The 20482-nt window shown below is 45.8% G+C and overlaps 1 protein-coding gene across 3 annotated transcripts; it reads right to left on the bottom strand.

Moving 5' to 3' along the window:
- Positions 1 to 43: 43 nt before the first annotated feature.
- Positions 44 to 20482, bottom strand: CTC1 (CST telomere replication complex component 1). 3 transcript variants are annotated; one of them, XM_045824495.1, is made up of 23 exons: positions 20349 to 20482; positions 16751 to 16914; positions 11554 to 11791; positions 11202 to 11413; positions 10787 to 10940; positions 7572 to 7862; positions 7342 to 7470; positions 6540 to 6772; positions 6241 to 6418; positions 5945 to 6145; positions 5368 to 5494; positions 4691 to 4805; positions 4224 to 4551; positions 4047 to 4136; positions 3613 to 3806; positions 2684 to 2772; positions 2424 to 2598; positions 2072 to 2149; positions 1512 to 1656; positions 1356 to 1420; positions 943 to 1108; positions 713 to 839; positions 44 to 557 (listed from the first exon to the last, which is right to left on the bottom strand). In XM_045824495.1, the coding sequence occupies exons 1-23, from the start codon at positions 20379 to 20381 to the stop codon at positions 418 to 420; spliced, it is 3672 nt and encodes a 1223-aa protein (XP_045680451.1). In that variant the 5' UTR covers positions 20382 to 20482; the 3' UTR covers positions 44 to 417. The 3 variants fall into 3 exon arrangements, with proteins under 3 accessions (XP_045680451.1, XP_045680450.1, XP_045680453.1); XM_045824494.1 differs by having other exon boundaries at positions 10787 to 10943; XM_045824497.1 differs by lacking the exon at positions 16751 to 16914 and having other exon boundaries at positions 10787 to 10943; positions 20349 to 20459.

The following is a 20482-nucleotide window of genomic DNA, read 5'->3' on the forward strand; positions in this document are numbered from 1 at the left end:
GGCTGCCAGGTCAGGAGAGCCGGGACCTCACAGACGGCACAAGTGTAAAAAATATCAGTAGAGCTTTATTGCAGGCGAAGGGGCAAGGCTTTTGTTCCTCTAGCCATGCCACAAAGACAGAAACCAGACAGGTGCTCCGGGCTACCTGTAAGTGCAGGTACCTTGATCCCAAGTGGAGAGGAAATATCTACATACAATAATTTGCCTATTTCCACGATGTCCCCAAGGCAGGCTGGCACCAGAAAGAATATGAAGGAGGAGAAATTATAGTAGGGTAGCAATTAGTTTCTACAGGGATCTGGGGGCTTAGTTCATAACACCAAGGTAAGGGCTACGACAAGTGGGAGAAGCTGGGGCCCAGGCCTCAAGTGTTCCAACTGGGCAGGAAGAACTTTCAGGCCATTGTTGCAGTTCTGGTTAGCAGCAGGAAGCAAATGTCCCCAGAGAGCTGGAGTGCTCTGGCTCCTGGATAGACAGACAGGACAACTGGATCCTGGGATTCACATGAGTCAGGAGAGGGAGCTCCCCACATTGGAATCGCTGTAGCCTAGGAGGTTCTGTGATAGGAAGAGAGGAAAATACATATCTTATGCAAGAGGGTTTTAGTCCCCATCCACCATTCTCCACCCCAACTCCTGAAATCCCCTATCAATCCCTCATGGCTCTTCCTCCTGGGACTCATCTGTCTACATCCCTACCTGTCCATCCTTACCTAAAGGAATGATCTTGGAGGGTTTCCTCTCAAGTTCAAAAGCAAGCACAATCGGGCGGAGAACAGAGAGGCTGGTACAAAGTGTCCGGAGGAAGAGGGTCAAGGGCTCATCAATCTTGGCTGAGGACTAGAAAGGGAAACTCAGGATTAATCAGGACTCAAACTCCTAAACCCTCCACCAAACCCTCAGGAACCTGGGCATCTGGGCCCCACCTCCAGCCACATCTCACCTCTGGTTGGGCTCCAGGCCCTATAAATTGCAAGGCCACTTTCCCTGGCCCTCTGACAAACTCTAGGAGTGAGGTCCACTCACTAGGACACAGCCCTAGTGCTGCTGCCACATGATGATTCCTACAGGTCACCACAGCTTCAGCAGTCCCATCCTCCACAAGGATCCTGGGGTGGGAGCAGAGAATGAGAAACAGAACTCTCAGAGCAAACACAGGTGCTAGTCACTTGAACCCAACATGCCTCCCTCTCCACTGTTTTATTTTTAACTCATTTATCCTCACTCATTCATTAAAAAATATTTATCAAGCAATTCCCACAAGCCAAGAATCACGTTAACAAAGGGAGAGCACACAGGGGAAGTCATGTAACAGGGAAGTAAACGGTGTGGTGGGCACCCACTTTGTGCTCTCACCTGATGCTGGCCTGGCTTACTGACGTCTGAGTGGGGCAAGTGGAACCTTGATGAGTACACCTTCCCTGGGGTAAAAACAGTGATTAGAAAAATTCTCTTGGTCCCAACACATCCCTCTGTCACCAAGTACCAGACTCAGCCTGTCCTCTCTCTTACCTGGAGGAAGAGGCTGGTACAGTGAGCACACACCCAGAGGAGCTGAAGGCTGAAGACGGAAACAATATGGCAAGAGACGATGGCCTGGAATGGGGCCTGACCACCTTGCAGCAGTTCAGCCAGGTAGATGTGGGGCAGAGGAGCACTAAAAAGAGAGAGGGGTTGAGAAACAAAGGGGTTCTGAAGGCAGGGTATGTTTGGGATGACTCAGCTGACAGAGGAATGGGGATAATAGTGGCTTCCACACCTGCTGGAAGCCCCATGCTCCCCATTTTGATTTCTAGTCTCCAAATGTCATCAATTATTTCTCAGGCTTGAACAAACAAGATGTTAGCCAAGAAAAGACAGTTGCATTTTAGACTGAAAAGCCTTTTAAGAGCCTAGAACACTTCTGGATAAAATGACAGGTGTTGGGCATTTTTTATTTGGGACTCTGACTTAACAAATCCTGCTAGGATTGGAGGAGACTATAGTTATGGAAAGAATTCTAAAGCCAGAAACATGTGTGGGATGCAGATGTGAGGCTCCGAAGTTTGGGCAGCAGGGCCTGGGGCACTGACCTGACTGTGGTTTCTGGCGGAAAACTCAGGACTTGTGTGTAAGTGGATGGCCGGAAACAACAGTAAACATTGTGGGATCTGCAAGTAGAAGAGGAGGAGAAAGAAGTCAATTTGAGGATGGAGCTGGGACTCCTCTGACGGATGCACCCTAACCCAGGCTCTGTCTAAGCAGAGGGAAGGACAGGTAGACCAGTCCTTCTATCTCGTGGGGGTAGAGCACATAAATGCCAGAGTAACATATCAAATGTAATATCAAAAAAGGAGATGTGTTGTAGCGTAGAGAGGCGTGAACACTCAAGAGAACCACATCAGTAGGGAGAGGAGAGGCAAGGCCAGCTACATGGATCTTTACCTGGAAACTCTTTTCTCCAGCTGGTTAAAGTAGACTCGGGCTCCTGGAAGAAGTCCCAGTGGGGGAGGCAAGTGTGGGGCTTCAATATATATGTCCAGGTGAGGGGGGAATTCACAGTCAGCAATCTCCAGAGCTACAGTTATCTTCACACACCCTCTCCTGGCTCCTGTGCTCCCTACAGAAGGAAAGGGAAAGGTCAGCAGTATCTGTCTGGATCGCAAGGTCTATTTTATACCTTCCCCCAAAGGAACTGTCATTACCGGGCTTTGTCTGGAGAGGGACCAGAAGTGGCTCACACAGTGTCCGTGAAAGAATCTCAGCTGAGAAAGACACCAAGGAGTCGGTGGAGCTGAAGGGATCAGAGAAATACAGTGAAAGTGGAGGCATAAGAAAGCAGAGAGAGAATGGAGTCAGGTTCAAGGACAGAAAAAGCAGCTCAAGTTATCACTAGAACATCATCTATAAGGTCCTGAAAAACCTCATACTGTGTTGAATCATACACTAAAAGTAACCGGGCTTATGGGAAAAATAGGGTTGTGGCAGATCACTCAAAACCTATATAACTTTGTAATCAGAGGCCTTACCAAGAAGTACAACAGCAGAATTAAATTCCCACTGGTGTTACTCCTGGAGCTTCAGTCAGCCCATCATCCACAGCTTTATATGCTGGAGGTCAGCGCCGCTCCTTCCCCATCATAGGTTCTTGAAATATACCCTTCTAGTACAGGCCAGTCTCATGAAAATTACACGCACAACCCAGTGGGGTTTGTTTGTTTGTGTAAGGTGGGGGGAAATGTCTCTGCAGCCTCTTCATTTGCACTGTAGCTACAGCAAGAAGCTTACACAAGGAAAGTAGTGTTGTTCCTAAAGCCACAGGCCGCCCACTTCTTGTAGTAAAGGAAGGCTTTTCTCTATAGATTTTCAGCTTTTATCCTTACATTTATGTATCTTACATTTCCTCTTACTGCTAAGACTTTTCCTGAATTGTGAGAAAAGCTGCTCATGGTCACTTCAAAACAATAGCACACTGAGGGGAAAAGCAGGTATGAAACACAATTTACATCTTCCTCTAGGAGCTAAATCACACGAGAAACACGCTGCAGCAGAGAACAGACTGTTCACCAAACCGAACCATGGCCGAGGAGGAGAGAGCAGCCCACACGAGCTGGAGAAGCTGGCGGACATTTACTTGCCACTGAGCAGGTCGGTCAGCGAGGATTTAGGCAGTGCCGTGTTGACACCCAGCACATCTGGGGTATCCTGGGAGCTCTCAACCTCTAGGGTCCACTCATCCTGGACAGTGAGGCAGGACGTACAGCCAGCCAGCTCCAGAGGATGCTGCGATATGCAGGATGAACCACCTGCCTCAAACAACACTGGTGTCTGCCACAAAATGAGAAGACAACGATCCCTGAGTGAGTTCTAGTCCAGAGACAGATTCACAAAACACTACGGCCCAATTTTGTTTTCTCTGGAGCCTGGTGAAGAAGTGACCTAGACACAGACAACACTTCTATCTAATCTAGAAGACCTAGAGAGTGGCCAGGCACTGGCACTTCCTCTCTAGGCCCCTGAGTGAGAAAAAGCTTTCCAGGGAAGGGTACAATGAAGCAGGGCACTCACAGGACCACCAGGAGCCACAAGTCGGTACACTTGCCCAGGATGCAAGAACTCAAACCAGCGAACTGAGGAGCCAAGAAAGATGAGGAGAACCTGTGAGGGAGGAGAGCAAGGTACTGGGGTTCCAGACAGGAGCCGGCAGCACAAGTCAAGCCCTAGGTCCTTCCAGTCCTGGCTTACCTTCTGATCCTTCTTCTCATCTCCCTTGAGCTCAGGTGGGCCCCATCCAGTTCCCTCTTTCCTCTGAGTACCCCCAAGCCAGGTCCCTGATATGTGGAAACTAAGGGTGGGCTTGGGCACCTCCGGACTGGCTCCTGAAGGGACACAAAAGTTCCTCTTCATTAGTGCCTCCTTGTGGCACAGCAAGAACAGCCGGCTCTGTCCTGTGTGGGGACTCTCGGGGAGGCTGGGCTCTGTCTGAGCAGACGTTGAGGAAGTGGCTGAGTGAAGGAAGGGTCTGGGCACAGGCAGGATCAGGGCATCAGCCAGAAAGAACTGGACATAGACCCTGTTGGGAAAGACAAGGAATAGGTCTCTTAGCGAAACAAGAATTGGGTGTCGTGGGCCCCAGCGTCCCAACACCTGTACCATGCCCTTCCCCTTTCTCTCAGACACCCAAAGGACAGCCACTGCCCCAAGAAGCCAACCTTGCCTCCTGCATCTGAATGAAGCCTGTTGTGCTCAGCTCCTTCCAGGAAGGAAAGCTGCTTCTGACATGCCTCTCTATGATCAACTGGAACCTCTCTGCCCGCATCAAGCAGCCTAGAGGAAAGGTTTCTATTTTGACAGTGGGAAGTGAAGAAGACCCCCTGCAGATCCTGCTGCCCAACCAAGGCCTGACCTGACCCCACCCCAGAGGATGACACCGCCACGGGAGATACCGTTCCATCCGCATGTCCAGTCCCACCCCTGGCCTCCTTGACTGAAAGGCCTCAATTTTACTTTCTCAGAAATCTATAAATGCCTGTTCCTAGATCTAAAAACACTTTGCTTTCCAGGATTTCCCTGTCTACAAATCTCAGTAAGTCCACAAAAGATGATTAGTTTTCCAAACAAAATGTAGGAAACAGGAGCCACCATATTGGTGTACATGTCAGGTGTTCTGGAGGGAGAAATGGCTGTTGGGAATTGGGAGTCTGGCTAGGGGACCCCTTGCTCCTCTTCTCCATCTGCCTGCACCAGTCTCCCAAACTTTTCCCTGGACTTGATGAACTTGATGCCACTTTAGCATCTCTAGAAAATCCCAGCAGGTGTTCCCCCCACACCTCCTGTTCTGAGACTGTCTACTCCATCACCACCTTCTCTCTACTTCCAAACTCCAAACCTATGAGCCGGGGGTCAGTGAGGGGTTGCGAGTGCTTGTTCAGGAGGAGACAGGGGAGGGAACCAGTTTGGTCCCGAAGCTGCAGACAACCTTTATGAGATGAAGCCACCAAAACCCCAAGTAAAACCTGCAGGGAGATGAAAGCCAAGGTATTAAGTATTTATTGAGCAAATATTGAGCATCTATAATGTGCTAGGAACTGTGTTAAATGTTAGCTACAAAATAAACAAAAAAGACCTGGTCTCTGTCCTCAAAGTTGGGAAGACAGACATGAAAAACATACATGGGTTCACACATTTGGTAGTAGGGGAGACAGGGTTCAAATTGAGGTTAGAGGATCTCACCAGACACAAGAAGTTTGGGTTTTATTTTATGTGCACTGGAAGAAACAAGAAAAGGATTTAAAGCAAGAGAGTTTTATAATCCAAGTTACATTTTACCTTGCTCTTTCTAGTTGCTGCAGGGAACTGTAGTCTAGTTAGGCTAGTCAGTCAAAATGACAAGAAGTGACGATGACAGTGGTAGTGTGGATAGCAAGAAGAGCAAGTGCCCTGAGCCCTGCTGGAGCCCCACTTGCCTGGGCTGGATGGAAGGTGGAGGGCAGCAGACAGAGACAGGACCAGGCCAGGCGCTGATTGAGTTGGCAACTGGTCAGGTGAGAAACCTCTGGGAAGGGCAGAAGAGTCTTAGGGTCAAAGGAGTCCCAGGCCCTGTGCTGTCCTTCTTCTTTCAGGGTGGCCAGGGTGGGGAAGGAACAGGGAGTTTGCAGCCGGGCATACTGTCAGAAGAGGAGAAAAGTCAGACTGGGTATCCCATGTGCTCCCTGCCCCCATACATCAGTGCTGCACTCATCTTTCCCCCATGTCCTCCTACCTTCTGGAGTGGGCAGTGATGCGGCTCTTCAAGGATCTCCTTGTGTGCATTCCGACTAGGGATGCATGCTGGAGCTAGAGCCTCCAGGGTAGGAGCCAGGAGTTGTAGTCCCAGGCTGGGGTTCCCAAGAGAGAGGTGCTGCAGGAACTGGTGGTGTCTCAGGACATGGGGGCACAGCCTTGGGAAAGAAGCTGAGTCACTTCCCCCAAAGACCCTGCCTCTTCCAGGGTCCTGTTTCCCTTACAGTGGAAGTATCCTACTCCCACTGCCACCCCAGCCCAGGCCCTCATCCTTCTCACTTGCAGACCAGCTCCTCCAGGGCCTTGGTAGCCCACAGGTAGAGGGGAAGTCCTAGCTGATGTTCCCATACCAGCTGCTCATACAGGGAAGCCCCCCAGACTTGTGGGGAAGACTGTGTCTCAGGCTTCTGACGAGAGAAGCTCCGAAGTAGAACAGCACCACGGAGGCAAGGGGCTAGCACTGGCCTTCTGGTCCCTCCACCCACTGACTGGAGGAGGTGAACATCCTGGAGCTGGGGGAAAGCAGAAAAAGTGAAAAGGCAGAGCTGAAGCCAACTCAATGACCCCAGGCAGAGTTAACCGTAGTTTTCCACTGCCTGGGTTCCCAGAGAAACCCAATTTTCCCTACACAGGTGATTTCCTTTCAGCCTCCATCACAACCTCCTGCCCGTGGGGTAAGCCTTCACCTCTCAGCAGCTCCACTAAGTCTTTCTGTGGGCCAGGGGATTCCTGGTGGGTGTGGCTTACCTTCTCACTGGGCCACCTGACATCACTCTGGCCCTCAGTACACATGTGCTTCACCATCTCCTCCTCCAGTCAGAAGGCCCTTCCGTGAAGGAGATGCTCTGGTTCCAACTCTTCCTCCCCGGTTCCAACCCCTCCTCCCCGTGCGCCAGACTCTACTTTCTGATCTGAGCTCTCATCCAAATCATATGTAACAAACACACATGCCTGCACTTATTGCTTTTATATTTTTGTTCTAAAGGTTCCCACCCTGCTGCTGCAAAAAAAGACCAGTGTATGAAGGTCAGAGAAGCTGCTGAGACGCTTCTTCTGCCACCAGCTCCAAACCCTCACACACCTCCAAAGAGACTCCAGGTCGCAGCACATGCCTGAGACTGTGGACTCGCTGGTAGGAAAGGCAGAGCCCCAGCTGCCCATCCAACTCATACAGGCCAGCAGCCTGATTCAGCACGCCAGTGACCATTCCCTGCAAAGAGGTCAAAGGGTCAGTTGATGCTCACTTCCTTCCTCTTTAGAGATGCACATTCCCTTGCCCCTCGGGCTCTAGGACCGGTCCCTTGTGCTCACCGTATAAGATAAGAGTCTGGAGTCCCGGACAAGATCTTTTTGCTTCTTCTTGTCGTGGATGTTACCTGTCCTGGTGCGTGGCTTGGGGTCAGCCTCCAAGAGGGGTCCTCCCAGCTCCAGCTGTAGGTCCAGCTCTCGCACACATTCTGGTTTCAGTGGCAACAGGTGAGAGGAGGAGCTGGTCGTCCAAACACGGTAATGGTAACCGTGAATCTTGGATACTCGCAGCTTGGTCAGCACATAGGCCCTACCAGGCCAAAGGGCTCGGTGCCAAACCAGTTGGGCGGGGACCTGGCTTGTGCAGAGGCAGGCGACATGTACATGAGACGCTTCTCACAAAACTATCCTCTGTCAGAGTCCCTTTCCCTCATGACTGGACCTCAAAGCCCTGCTCCTCATGAGCTTCCCTTGCCTCATCTTCCTTGTTTGCCAATTAAATCTTAAGCCATAGAACTTTCAGAATCTCTCCTCTCTCACAGGAGATGCCCAATGATTCCCAATCCCTCCCCCAAGATACAAACCATCCCTAAAACTTCCTTCCAAATACATAAATATCATTCAGAAAATTATGCCCTTTTTTCATTTCTCCTATCCCACCCTGTACCAAATAAGCAATTTCCACTTAATGTAATCACTATGCACTGGGTATCTATGTATCCAGTATTAGGATGGATGTTAAGGGAAATATAAAAGACTGCTCCCTCTTCTCCAAAATATTTCAAGCCACGAGGGAAACACAGACATAAACCCAGGTAATAACAGGGAGCCATGTGTGGTCAAGTAGCAGAAAGAACAGACACTTGCTAAGGTCTCAGGGAAAGAAAGAGGTCAGGATGGGTTGGAACGATCGGGAAGGCCAAGTGAAAGAAGTGGAGTTGAAGGACACCTCTGGTTTGTTGAAGTGGAGAGAGAAGGGTGACTCAAGCAGGAGGCAACATGGAAATGCTCAGACCTTAGAATAAGCAAGGCAGTGAAAACACTGACCAGGACGGAGAAAAAGGAATGTTCTTGGGAGCTGCAGGAGACAAGATGGGAGAACCAAGATGAAGGGGAAAAAAAACCCCAGAAATGACATGCAGAAGACTTTATAGGAAAATGAGAAAGATCAAAGCAGGAAAACAAAAACAAACACCTGACAGTAGGACATCATATAGAATGGAGAAGGGTGGCTGCTGGAAGAAATTTAAGGCCAGGGAGGAAAGGGACTGTTCACAAACTCGGCAGGCTTCTAGGGCAGGCTCCTCCCACAGGCATAACCTTACTGCCACCATGTCAGGGGCTTCAAAACACAGTGACGGTTAAGACACTTGAACTTCAGTCTCTTGTGCTCAACTTCACAGACCTTCATTTCTACTCTAAAACCAGCTAAGGACCCTCAGTCTGACCTTGGACATCACAACTCATAAGATATTATCGCTAAGATCTCATTTGAGCTTATTGCTTATGCAAAATAAGTAGTTAATAATGGTTTGACTGAACAAACAAATGAATAAATGCTGGTCCTTCCACATATCTTCTAGAACTCCCCAAATCACAGCTCTTTCTTTAATCAGACAATGAGATCCTTCCTTTCCTCTGTTGCAATACTGCATCACCACAACTACTCCCTCAACTCTTCTCCTAAGGCAAAAACTCAACCTGAGGAAGACAGACCCATGCCACCCAGTGCCAAACCCTGACACTGACCCTCTCCATCTGGGCCCTGTCACTGCTTAGCAACCTCAACCCCAACGACCTAGCACAGCAAGTACCCTGAGCCTCTATTCCTCTCTTCAGAGTCCAGTTCTCTATTTTCAGGAAATGACCTCACTCTTCTAACACAGAAGAAATTCACTGGGGTCATCTAGAGTGACAGTGTGTCTCCACTGTGTCTTTAGCAGCCCACAAACATACCAAGACCACTCCTCCCCCGAACTCCCAGGCTTATTCCAAAGCCCACCCACACGCCCTCACAGGGTCTTGTGCATGTGCACGCACCCACCCCAACACTTATGAACCCGAACAGTAACTGTTAAGAGCTTCCAGGGACAAGAGCCATTATCTTATTCACTCTGTGCTATAAACTGACCGAAGTGCCCAGCATTACCATATACACTCGATGAAGGTTAAATCTTGGAACAGGTGGTTCTCCAGCCCTGAATATCCTCCCCTCTCTTCTAGTAATTTAAAGCTGGTCCATCCTTCAAGACTCAGATCAAGTCTTAACTCTCACAAGGCTTCACACCACATAATAAACTATCTGACCTGCTACAGCAGTTACAAAGTATACCACACATCTTAGAACTTATATACTGTTTTGTGTTATTCTATACTAATTTTATAAATCAATACTATGTAACATCTACAAGATTATAAACTACCCAAGGGGCTCGTCCTAGTTTAACCACCCTGCAGAAATTCCAAGTGGATTTCTGAGATTTCTCCCTTGACATCCTGACACATAGTACATGAATGAGACAACCCTGCCCAGCACAGCCTGAGTGGTCTCTAGGAGACTCAAAATATTCTACGCAAAGAAAATGCAATGCATAAGTACCTCTGTAACCCAGGAGGAAAAAGCAAGATCAGGAATTTGAGTGGCTTCTATGAATTTTTAGTTTTAGTAATTTTAGTTCCATTATAGTCTAATTGTTCTTATTCTAATTCATGATACACATAGACACGGTTAAGAATTCTAACAATGCTAATAAATTTCAGTTTCCTTTTTTGATATGCATGTTTAAAAGCCTTTTCATCCTTTGCTTTCAATCTATTTGGAACTTCATTCAGGTAATTGTATAAGTCATATACAAATAATTAGTGTAAGAATTAATGATGTTAAAACTGTACCAATTGATAGAGTCAAAAATAAGTACCAAGTTTTTAAAAAGTGTATGTATTCAATGTCTTAATAGTATTCTGATAAGTACTTTTTTTGGTCATCCTTCCAATGAGGGGGTAAAACAAGTGATTCTGACAGGTTTTCGAAATGTCACATGATAAAAAAAAAGTTGTCTACTCAAATTACCTGCACAGCAGGAAAGTCTATTTCCTACCTCCTGCACACAGGAATGACATTACCCCGAATTGTCCCCTAACATAAACTCTTCCAGAAAACAACTCTCCCCAGCTGCCTTCCTTTCCTTCATGGTTCTTCATATGATGTTATCTTTCCTATTAAAAGTGCTAGCACCCCTCCCACATCCCCATGCCCCAGAACTGACCCTAACCCTCACCTGCACAAGGATAGGTACGTGGCTGCCAGCTTGGCTGCCAGCAGGAGCTGATTCACCAAGAGACAAGATGAAGTAGGCTTTCTTTTGACTTTTCACCAGAGCGCTCAATCGAACCAGCTTCCCAGCTAGGTTTGGCTGCACAGTTCTGAGCTTGCTACTAAAGGTAGAACAAAGAGAGAAAAAAGTCATTGTTTCTCGTCTGTCCCTACAAATGCTTCCCCTTCCCTGTAAAGAATAATCCAATAGTGATGTAAAATTGCTATTTTTCTATAGCTATTCCAAAGAGGCCTTATCGTTCCCTGATTTGGAACATTCCATCAATGTTACTCAATACCTTTGTCTCCTTCTTTCCACTGACCCACCATCACCCTCCCATTTCACAGTGCTCCCTCTCCCCTAGAGAGGGAAGGATTACCTGTGCCTGAGTAGGCGGGAAGCAGCCTCCGGGTAGAGAACAGGAATAGGGGTAGGAGGGCCAGTACTGATGGTCAAGGGAAACACGGGCACAGGAACACCCCAGAGCTCCAAGTGCCCTTTCCCTGAGGAGTTCCACCTGGCAGGAGGAAGGTAACTCCAACTGGGGAACAGGAAGAGATGGCCCAACCAAGAAAGATCCAGATCTATGAGCTAGAAAACACCAAAACCCAGGGTTAGTCAGGATCCTAGCATCCTCTTCACCTGCCTTCACCTTTGTTCCCTGGGACTTAATTGCCTCACTCCCTAGATACCAGTCGTATTAGGCATCTGACTTTCCCCTTTCTACTCACCTCGCAGCCCAGGGTACCAGTGTTATCTTTCACATAGAGGCTTCCATTCCTGCACTCTTGTTCCAAGTCCCCTGATAGGTCTGTTAGCGTCCCTAATAGTAATAGCCGCTCCCGGGGCAAGGGGGTCCCACTTAGTCCAGCCTCTTGGGCCCATGCCTGGTATGCAGTGCTGCTCCAGGACAGGTGGCTGCAACATGGGAGGCGCTGGTGGCTCCTGAGGTCCAGTACTGAGACAAAGCTGCAGAACGAAGGGGGCAAAGTCTTGTAAAGCTGTGTGCAAGACTAAGAAGTTACCCTCAACCCTGACAAATAGCCCAATATCCCAAGGAAAGGTCAATGGACTAAGACAGAAGTTTGATTGATTGAAGGGGAAAAAGCTGGGGCAAGGAGCCTGAGAAAATGATGGGATATAGGTTCAAAGATTGGGTAGTACCCAAGGAGAAAGTAGGGCAGAAAGTCTGTGCTGAATAATATCTTGAACAAGATAGTGCCAAAGAGAGGACCAGAGAAATGAAGTAGGAGTGCACGAGTGGCCTGAGATGCATATGGGGAGAACACTTGACAGGTACCACAAAGAGCTCCCTTGCAGCACAGAATGTCAATGAGGCCACATGGGCATCTGCCTAACGGCTCGACCCCAATGGCCCCAGCCAGGTTTCCTTCCTGGTCTAGAATGTCATAGTACTAGAGCCTGGCCAGGGAGCTGAGGCTGAAATGGAAGTTGGCATCAAGAGTTTCCAAATCTTGTTCGGAAGACTTTGACTTCTTAAAGATGACTGGAATTGCCCTGGCTGGAGTAGCTCAGTGGATTGAGCATGGGCTGTGAATCAAAATGTCGCAGGTTTGATTCCCAGTCAGGGTACATGCCTGGGTTGCAGGCCACGGCCCCCAGCAACCCCCCAGCAACCACACATTGATGTTTCTCTCTCTCTTTCTCCCTCCCTTCCCTCTCTAAAAAATAAATATATAAAATCTTAAAAAAAAAAAGATGACTGGAATTGAAGTTTATCAGTGGTTCTTATATCCTTAAGTTTGGTCATTTAGCTGACCTTTTACTTTAACATGGGTCTAATTTATATGCTGTTCATTTTCCATAGCATTTAGTTGATTTAAAAGTCCATTTCTCATACTGTGCACCAAAATAAAAATTTGAACAGTTAAAAAAAAAAAGTTTCCAAATCTTAAGAGATATATGAGACCAGTCATTCTTAAAGTGTTGCAACACTGCTGAGTCACTATCAATTGTAAGGCATATTATAAATAATTTGATAAATAACAAATTATTGAAGTTGTGGTAGACTAACATCTTTGCATATCACTATTCCACACTTTTGCATCTCCATGATTTTTGAGTAGAAGTGAAGCAGGCAAGTTTACAAAACATCACAATTCACCCCTGTCGCACCATAAACATCATGCATGTGTGAGTGCTGAAGCGTGGGAATGCTGTTGTAGGTGGCCCACTCCCCTGCCACATGTTTCATTCTTTCCCAAATGGCTTCGGAGCAGACAAAAAGCAAAGACACAAACTAACCTGTGCTGAGCCCATTATGCATATACTATATTGGTCTGTACACGTTCAATATTGTATCGAACCTTCACCGAAACCCCTCATAAAACCACAAAATGGAGAAAGAGAGAGAGGTTCAGGTACACAGTGAAGTAGGTGGCAGAGCCAGTGCGCCTCACTCAAAAGTCCATGTTCCTTCTGCTTCCCTACTTCTCTAAAGGCCCAGGAAAAAGCAATGGGAGAGAGCTGTCTCCTTACCCTTCAGGACAGAAAACTGTAAAAACGGGGATCACTCTTCCCAGATTCTTTAGGGTCTGGGTCAGGACTGAAGGTGGTAACCTGAAATCCTTTGCATCTGTCATTGCTCTTCAACTTTCAAGGCCTAGCATGGTGCCTGGCACACAGCAGGCACTTAAGAATGAAAAAAATAGTAAGATATTTGTATCTTTCAAATTTCTGTATCAACTTTGCATTTACCTTGAATAACAAGAAACCTAAAGTTTCTCGTTTCCTAAAAATTGCTGGCTTACCACTTTTCCATTTTCCTAGTAATGCCAAAATTTTTAGAGATTTGGACCTTCCTGTAATTACACTGTGATTACTGAGGTAACTAGGTACCACCAGTGGAAGCTCCCAACCCCACAGGAGAGACTTCATGGAAATCACAGCTCCTTCAACTACTAGTTGGTAAGCAGTTCTCCTGTCCCAAGATGTTTTCCACACTAGCTGGGCAGCTTTCAAATGAGATCTCATTCTGTATTTAAATAAACAATGCAATTTTGAAAGTTATGAACATGAATTGTAGGAAAAGAAAGGAAAAACAGAGTCCAATGGAGTTAAATGAGAAGCATTACATAGGTGGAAAAGAAAAATGTTCCCAGGTAAGAGGACCCTCAGTAATTACTTTGGATTTAAAATATCATTTAATGACCATCAAGTAGGCAATAAATAAATAAACAAGGCAAAAACCAAGTAAGAAAAATTTCAGGATACAGATGTATGTCGGTACGTGTGTCAATTGGTGCGACTCCACTGGAGAGCAGTGCGAAAACAGCTGGAGAGGCTGAGGGTGTTCACACCAGGCAGCCTGCCCTTCCCTTCAGGACACTGATTACTTACGGGGAAGGGGTAGGGGAGAACCGGACCAGGATAGAGCACTTGGGGGACTTCACTAAGTCTGTAACATTTTACTTCTTATAAAAAAGAACTGAAGCAAATATGGCAAAATGTTGAGGTTTTTAGAAGTTGAACCTTAAGTACCTGGCTACCACAATGTCCATAAGGACACTACTGCTCAGGTCAGCTCTTTTTCACAGGCAAGACTTTCTCAATGAAGACAGTAGCATGCTGATTCACATTCTGGTGGGCCAACACTGTTACTTACCACTGGTTTAATTATTTATTTGGTTTGTAATTGTTTTTGTCTTTGTTTTGAAGCTATATAGTTGAAGTATATGTTTCACCCTTCTGTGTAGTTATGTTAGTACATTTGTTTCTCTCAGTATTCGACTTTAGAATTCCCCCCCATCCTTGTTGATTTTAATCTTTTAAAATTAAATGTATTGGGGTAAGACTGGTTAATAACACTATATAACTTTCAGGTGTACAGATTATAATTCAACATCTGTGTACTCTATTAGGTGCTCCCCACACAAAGTCCAATGTCCTTCTATTACCATATATGTGACTCCTTCCCCACTTTACTCTTCCTCTACCTTGGTACCCCTCTGGTAATCACCATTCTGTTGTCTGTATCTATGAGTTTGTTTTTGCTTGGTTTGGTTTGTTAATTTTTGTTTTACATTCCACAGGAGTAAAATCATCCAGTTTTTGTCCTTTTTCCATCCCACTGATTTCACTTAGCATAATACTCTCAAAATCCATCTATGTTGTTGCAAACGGTAATATTTCATGTTTCTTATGGCTGAGCTGTATTCCATTGTGTGTATGTACGTACATATACCACATCTTCTTTATCTAATCATCCATCAATGGACACTTTGATTGTTTCTATGTCTTGACTATTGTAAAAAATGCTGCATTAAACACAGGGGTACATGTACCTTTATATCTAAGTGTTTTCATATTCTTCAGGTACATACCCAGAAGGGGAATAGTTGGATCATACGGTAGTTTTATTCTTAGTTTTTTGAGAAACCTCCATACTGTTTCCCATAGTGACTGAACTAATTTACATTCCCACCAACAGAATACAAGGGTTCCCTTTTCTCCATATCTTCTCCAACACTTGTTATTCACCACTGCTTCATAATGAAGTCCATGGATGAGAAAATTGCCCAGAATTCTGGAAATGGTGTTTTGGATAACATAAAGTAAGTAAGGTTACGCCGTCTTCTCACCAAAGATCCCCTGCCTTTATTGACTGAAATGACTGCCAGGCTGGGTGAGGTGTTTCCCAAACTGTAAGCAGGTGAAGGGAGAGCCAGGGAAAAAGTATCCTGTTCTCAATTTTGGGAAATTACAAATTAAACAAAACTAAACAGATTTCTACCTTTTTATGTTCTAAAAGATAAATACACAGTGATATGTATATTCACGTATTATAGAATCCACAGGGCAGTTAGAGCTATCAATAATAATAAATCTCGGCAGTATGTTAAGGACAAAAAGCAAATTTCAAAGGATATACATAATGGTCTTCATATAAAGACTAAAGGTATGCAACACTACTGTATATTGATTAGGGGTAAATACATGAGTAGTAAAAATGCTATAAAGATATCCACATGAATAATATGCCCCATTTTCTAGGTAGTAGATACTTCTATGAGGAGGTGTCTTTTTGTAGGATTTTCAGAGCCTTTACTATGTTAATGAGTCTCACGACTCTTCTAGAACAGCTTATCATATTCAACATCTCTTAAATTTATTTAGCCATGAGCCTTTCTTTTTTAAAAAAAAACTTGTTTTATTTACGTTTATTTAATAAACGCTTGAAAGTGTGTTTATTAACACTGGGCACAGTGAAACAAGGAAGGGCTTAGGACAGAAGAAGCAACAGAGAGAGCCTAGGCAGGGCTGCTTTGGCTCACAGGGAAGTCAGAGAAAAGGGCCTGGGGACAGGCTCAGGGGGTTAGCCCTGGACGAGCTGCTACTTCCCATTGCTCCCCTGGTTGCAAGTCTCATGGGGTCTTTTAGAGTTTAGAGACGCGCACCTGTGGGGGGAGAAGAGGGCAAGGGGAAAGGCGCAGGTGTGCTCTGGGGAGGGACAGTGTGCCCCCAGAGCCCTTTTCTTGTGCTACTTTATTAATATTCCCTAGAACAGTTTAAGAACTAGTAAGCAAAAAGCCAAAACTACCTTCAGAAGACCTTAAACTCAGGTGTTCTTAAACACTCCTATCTGCACTTGGTGAATCATAGTTTCCTAACACACAAAATGAAATAGTATCAGCTTTTCTCCCCACTTTAAGAGTTCTTTCTTCAAATTTTCTTTCAATCTTCTTCTTGTCTTCTCCTTTCATTTTCTTGTCTCTAAACTTCACTTAAGCCAATTTTTGAAAACTATGGAAAAACCAAAGCAGCTTGATGGAGAATGAAAAAGTCTGGTAGAAGGGGGTTGTGTTTATGCCATCTTTTCTTCCCCTTAGCAAGTTTACACTCACTCTTCTCAGGGCCTTCCTTTTCAACTCCAAATCGAACAACCCCCTGAGCCCCACCTCTCCTTACCTGTAGCTGAGGGGCAGTGTAAAACCCTGGTTCCTTCCCTGAGACAACCAGGTAGTCTTCACACAGTCAATTACCAACTGAGTCAACTGGACATTAGGCTCCTTGCCAGTTGGACACAGGGTTTCTTGGATGAAAGCCTGAGCAGCCTCAAGCCAGGTTTGTTCCTGAGGAAAGTGAACCTAGTTAATACATTGTCATGGCAATCCTGCCAACCAAGGAAATTTTTAAAAGAATAAAGGAATCTGCCCTGGCTGGCGTAGCTCAGTGGATTGAGTGTGGGCTGCAAACCAAAGTGTCGCAGGTTCGATTCCCAGTCAGGGTGCATGCCTGGGTTGCAGGCCATGACCCCCAGCAACCGTACATTGATGTTTTTCTCTCTCTATCGCCCTCCCTTCCCTCTTTAAAAATAAATAAATAAAATCTTAAAAAAAAAGATCTCTTAAAAAAAAGAATAAAGGAATAGAAAAAACATCAAGAGGGCATGTAAATGAAGAGAAAATGTAAAGGAGTTCAGAGCTTAAAGAAACTTTAGGAGTTCCCTGGCTGGTATGGCTCAGTGGATTGAGCGTCAGCCTGTAAACCAAAAGGTTGCTGGTTCAATTCCCAGCCAGGGTACATGCCTGGGTTGCAGGCCAGGTCCCTGATTAGGGGCATGAGAAAAGCAACTGATCAATGTTTCTCTCACACTCTTCCTTTCTCCTCTTTAAAAATAAGCAAATAAAATCTTAAAAAGAAAAAAGAAAACTTAGAAGTCTTTAGTCCAGCTATATAATCAACTCAGACAGCTGGCCATCCAGCTTTGGTCTTGTCTTTCTTTTCTTTTTAAAGATTTTATTTATTTTTATAGACAGGGGAAGGGAGGCAGAGGGGAAGGGAGAAAGAGAGGGACAGAAACATCAATGTGCGGTTGCCTCTCACTCACCTCCTACTAGGGACCTGGCTCACAACCCGGGCATGTGCCCTGACTGGGAATCAAACCCATAACCCCTTGGCTGGCCTGGCACTCAACCCACTGAGCCACGACTGAACCAGCCAGGGCTCATCTCTTTCTTCAGTAACCTGCAACATCCCTTAAAGTTCTCAACTGGAATTTTTATTCCTCTGTGAACCCTTCTCTGACCACCCCAGGAAAAATGCTCTTCCCTCCTTGAAGCTCCCACAGCACCTTACACATACCTGTATTAAGAGCGATGATCACCACAGAGAACAGAACCCATTTATGCAGAGTCTGGTTGTAAAGCCAGCAAGTTGAAAAAAAGATTGGTCAAAATCACCCTTTAAAAAATCTCTTATATTGTTCATAGAGAATAGGATATAGTACTATATAGCAATATATATGAAAACAGAAATACGCCTAATAATGAATAGTACACAAAAAGGACATAAGTAGAGTATAATTTTTTTAAATCCTCACCCAGGGATACGTTTTGTTTTCACTGTTTTTTTTTTAGAGAGAAAGGGAGAAACAGACATCGATCAGTTAATTGTCTCCAGTATACACCCCAGCTGGGACTCAAACCCGCAACCTAGGTATGTGCCCCGATCAGGAATCGAACCCACAACCTTTTGGTAAGATGACACTCTGAGTCATCTGTTCATTTGAGTTCCCATAAGCTAAAATAAATAAATAAATAAATAAATAAATAAACAAACAAACAAACAAACATACACACACACACACACACACACACATAAATAATACAATCCCACTGGGTTTGTTTCCTGTTCTGTCTTTTCAGCCAAGATGTGGGCTTTCTAAGGACATGAACCATCTCTGTATACTTGCCACAGATTCTGAATGCACAGCTGTCTTGATGTAGGTAACCCTAGGGCATGGTACCAGCTTGGCATACTCCCAGTGCTAGGCAGCTTCACTTTATAATTCTGACAGAGTTTAGTACTTAGGAGAAGGGTCTTTATCCTTTTTCATCCCCATTGATAATTCTAAACCATTATAATTCTATCCCTGCTCCTCCAATGCTCCCCATTAGCCCTCTGGTCAATCCTTCACATTCAGTTAATCTTTAGCAAAAACCAGTATTCAACTTCTAGATGACTTTCCTATCATTGTGGACAGCCCTACCATTGACTTTCATCTTCACCTCTGTGGAACACTCATTCATGGTCAGGGTTGTCAAACTCGACCAGGTCATCATTAAGAACTGCCCATCAACATAATCACAGCTCATACTTTTTGTCTTCCTCAGTTGGTCAATGGGGCTTTTTTAGCCCCTGCTCCTCTGAAAGCCTGCCAATTGCCTGGTACATTGAACGCTACTGTTTCTCAAAGTCATACCTCAGAATAATCAGTTCTATTAAAAATGCAGGTGGTTTTTTAGGTGATCTCATCTACTAATCAGAATGAGGTTGGCAGAGTCTGTATTTTAAATAAGCTCCCCAGGCTGATATTGGCATAGGCTGATGTTGGAGAACACTCTCCATTTTCCTCTCAATGACCTCACCCGCTGGATGCCATTGAAAGATGCTGACTGTTCCTAAATCTCTACTTTAGCTCTAGTTATATGCCTGTCTACTAGATTCTCCACCTGGCCTACCTGCAGGCACCACAGTTGCTCAACGCTGACTTTTCACAAAATCCACTCTCTTCCAGTGTTCACTACTCAGCAAATAGCAACCTGAACCAAACACTTCTATCCTGAAACCTGGACATCTCCTTAACTCCCTTCCTTTCCCTACACAAGACCCAAGTCCTTTAGATCTGCTTCCTTAACATATTTCTTTTAGCTCTGCCTTCACCTCTGGTACCTCAACTTTGCTGCCGTGGTTGGGATTACCATCCTCTCTCATTACATTTCAACCACAGCCTTCTAACTGGTAATCTGCAGCCCACTCTCTACACCACTACCTAGGGAAATAAAAACACAAATCTCACATCCAGTCATTTTTCTGCTTAAAATCCTTACTAACTCCCAATTATCCTCAGGTTAAAGTCCTGCTTAGCTAGACTTACAAGACTAGCAGAGGCTGATGTGGCTCAGTGGATTGAGGGCTGGGTTTGAGGGGCAGATTCCCAGCTGGGGGCGTGTGAGAGGCAACCGATTGACGTTTCTCTCCCTCTCTTTCTCCATCCCTTCCCCTCTAACAATAAATAAATGTAAAAAAAATTTTTAAAAAGGACTGTCAGCTCTGACCCCTCCATCACCACTCAACTGCTTCAATTTCTCAAAGACACCTTCTCTACCTCCGCCTTGTAACCTCCCTTCAGTGCTTTTTTGCTTGCTAACTCTTAAACGCATCGGGTCTCAAACGCTTTTCCTGATGACCAGTTACACTGCGTCAGGGGTCTCCCCAAGAGCCCACAGCGCAGTTCGCCGTGAGTCTGCTCCTGGCTTCCCACTGGGCTTGAAGCCTAGAGCGTGGACCGAAACGTGTTTAGGGACCAGAGTAAGCGCCTCAGGGATGAATAAATATATTTGCAGAACCAGTGAGAGGGGTAGGGCAAACAGCTGCAGAAGTTCCCCCTCGCCCGGGGGCGGCCAGCGAAGTCAGGGAGGCAAAGAGGCAGTGGGTAGAACAGGAAAAGGAAGGAAATCGAGGCAGACAAGAGAAAGGACGAGGAACGAAGACCAGCACTCACGGAGTCGACAGCCTGAGGGCGGCAAGCCGCCATTGCATGCCCGGGCGTAAACGACTTTACCCCGGGAGGTAAGCAAACCGCCGTTGGCGCGAGAGCTCACGGAAGGGCCCGTCTGTGGCGTCATCAGCGGGCGC

The sequence above is a fragment of the Phyllostomus hastatus genome, unplaced genomic scaffold, assembly GCF_019186645.2.
Source record: "Phyllostomus hastatus isolate PE091 unplaced genomic scaffold, TTU_PhHast_1.1 phas_scaffold_55, whole genome shotgun sequence".
NCBI classification, from domain to species: domain Eukaryota; kingdom Metazoa; phylum Chordata; class Mammalia; order Chiroptera; family Phyllostomidae; genus Phyllostomus; species Phyllostomus hastatus.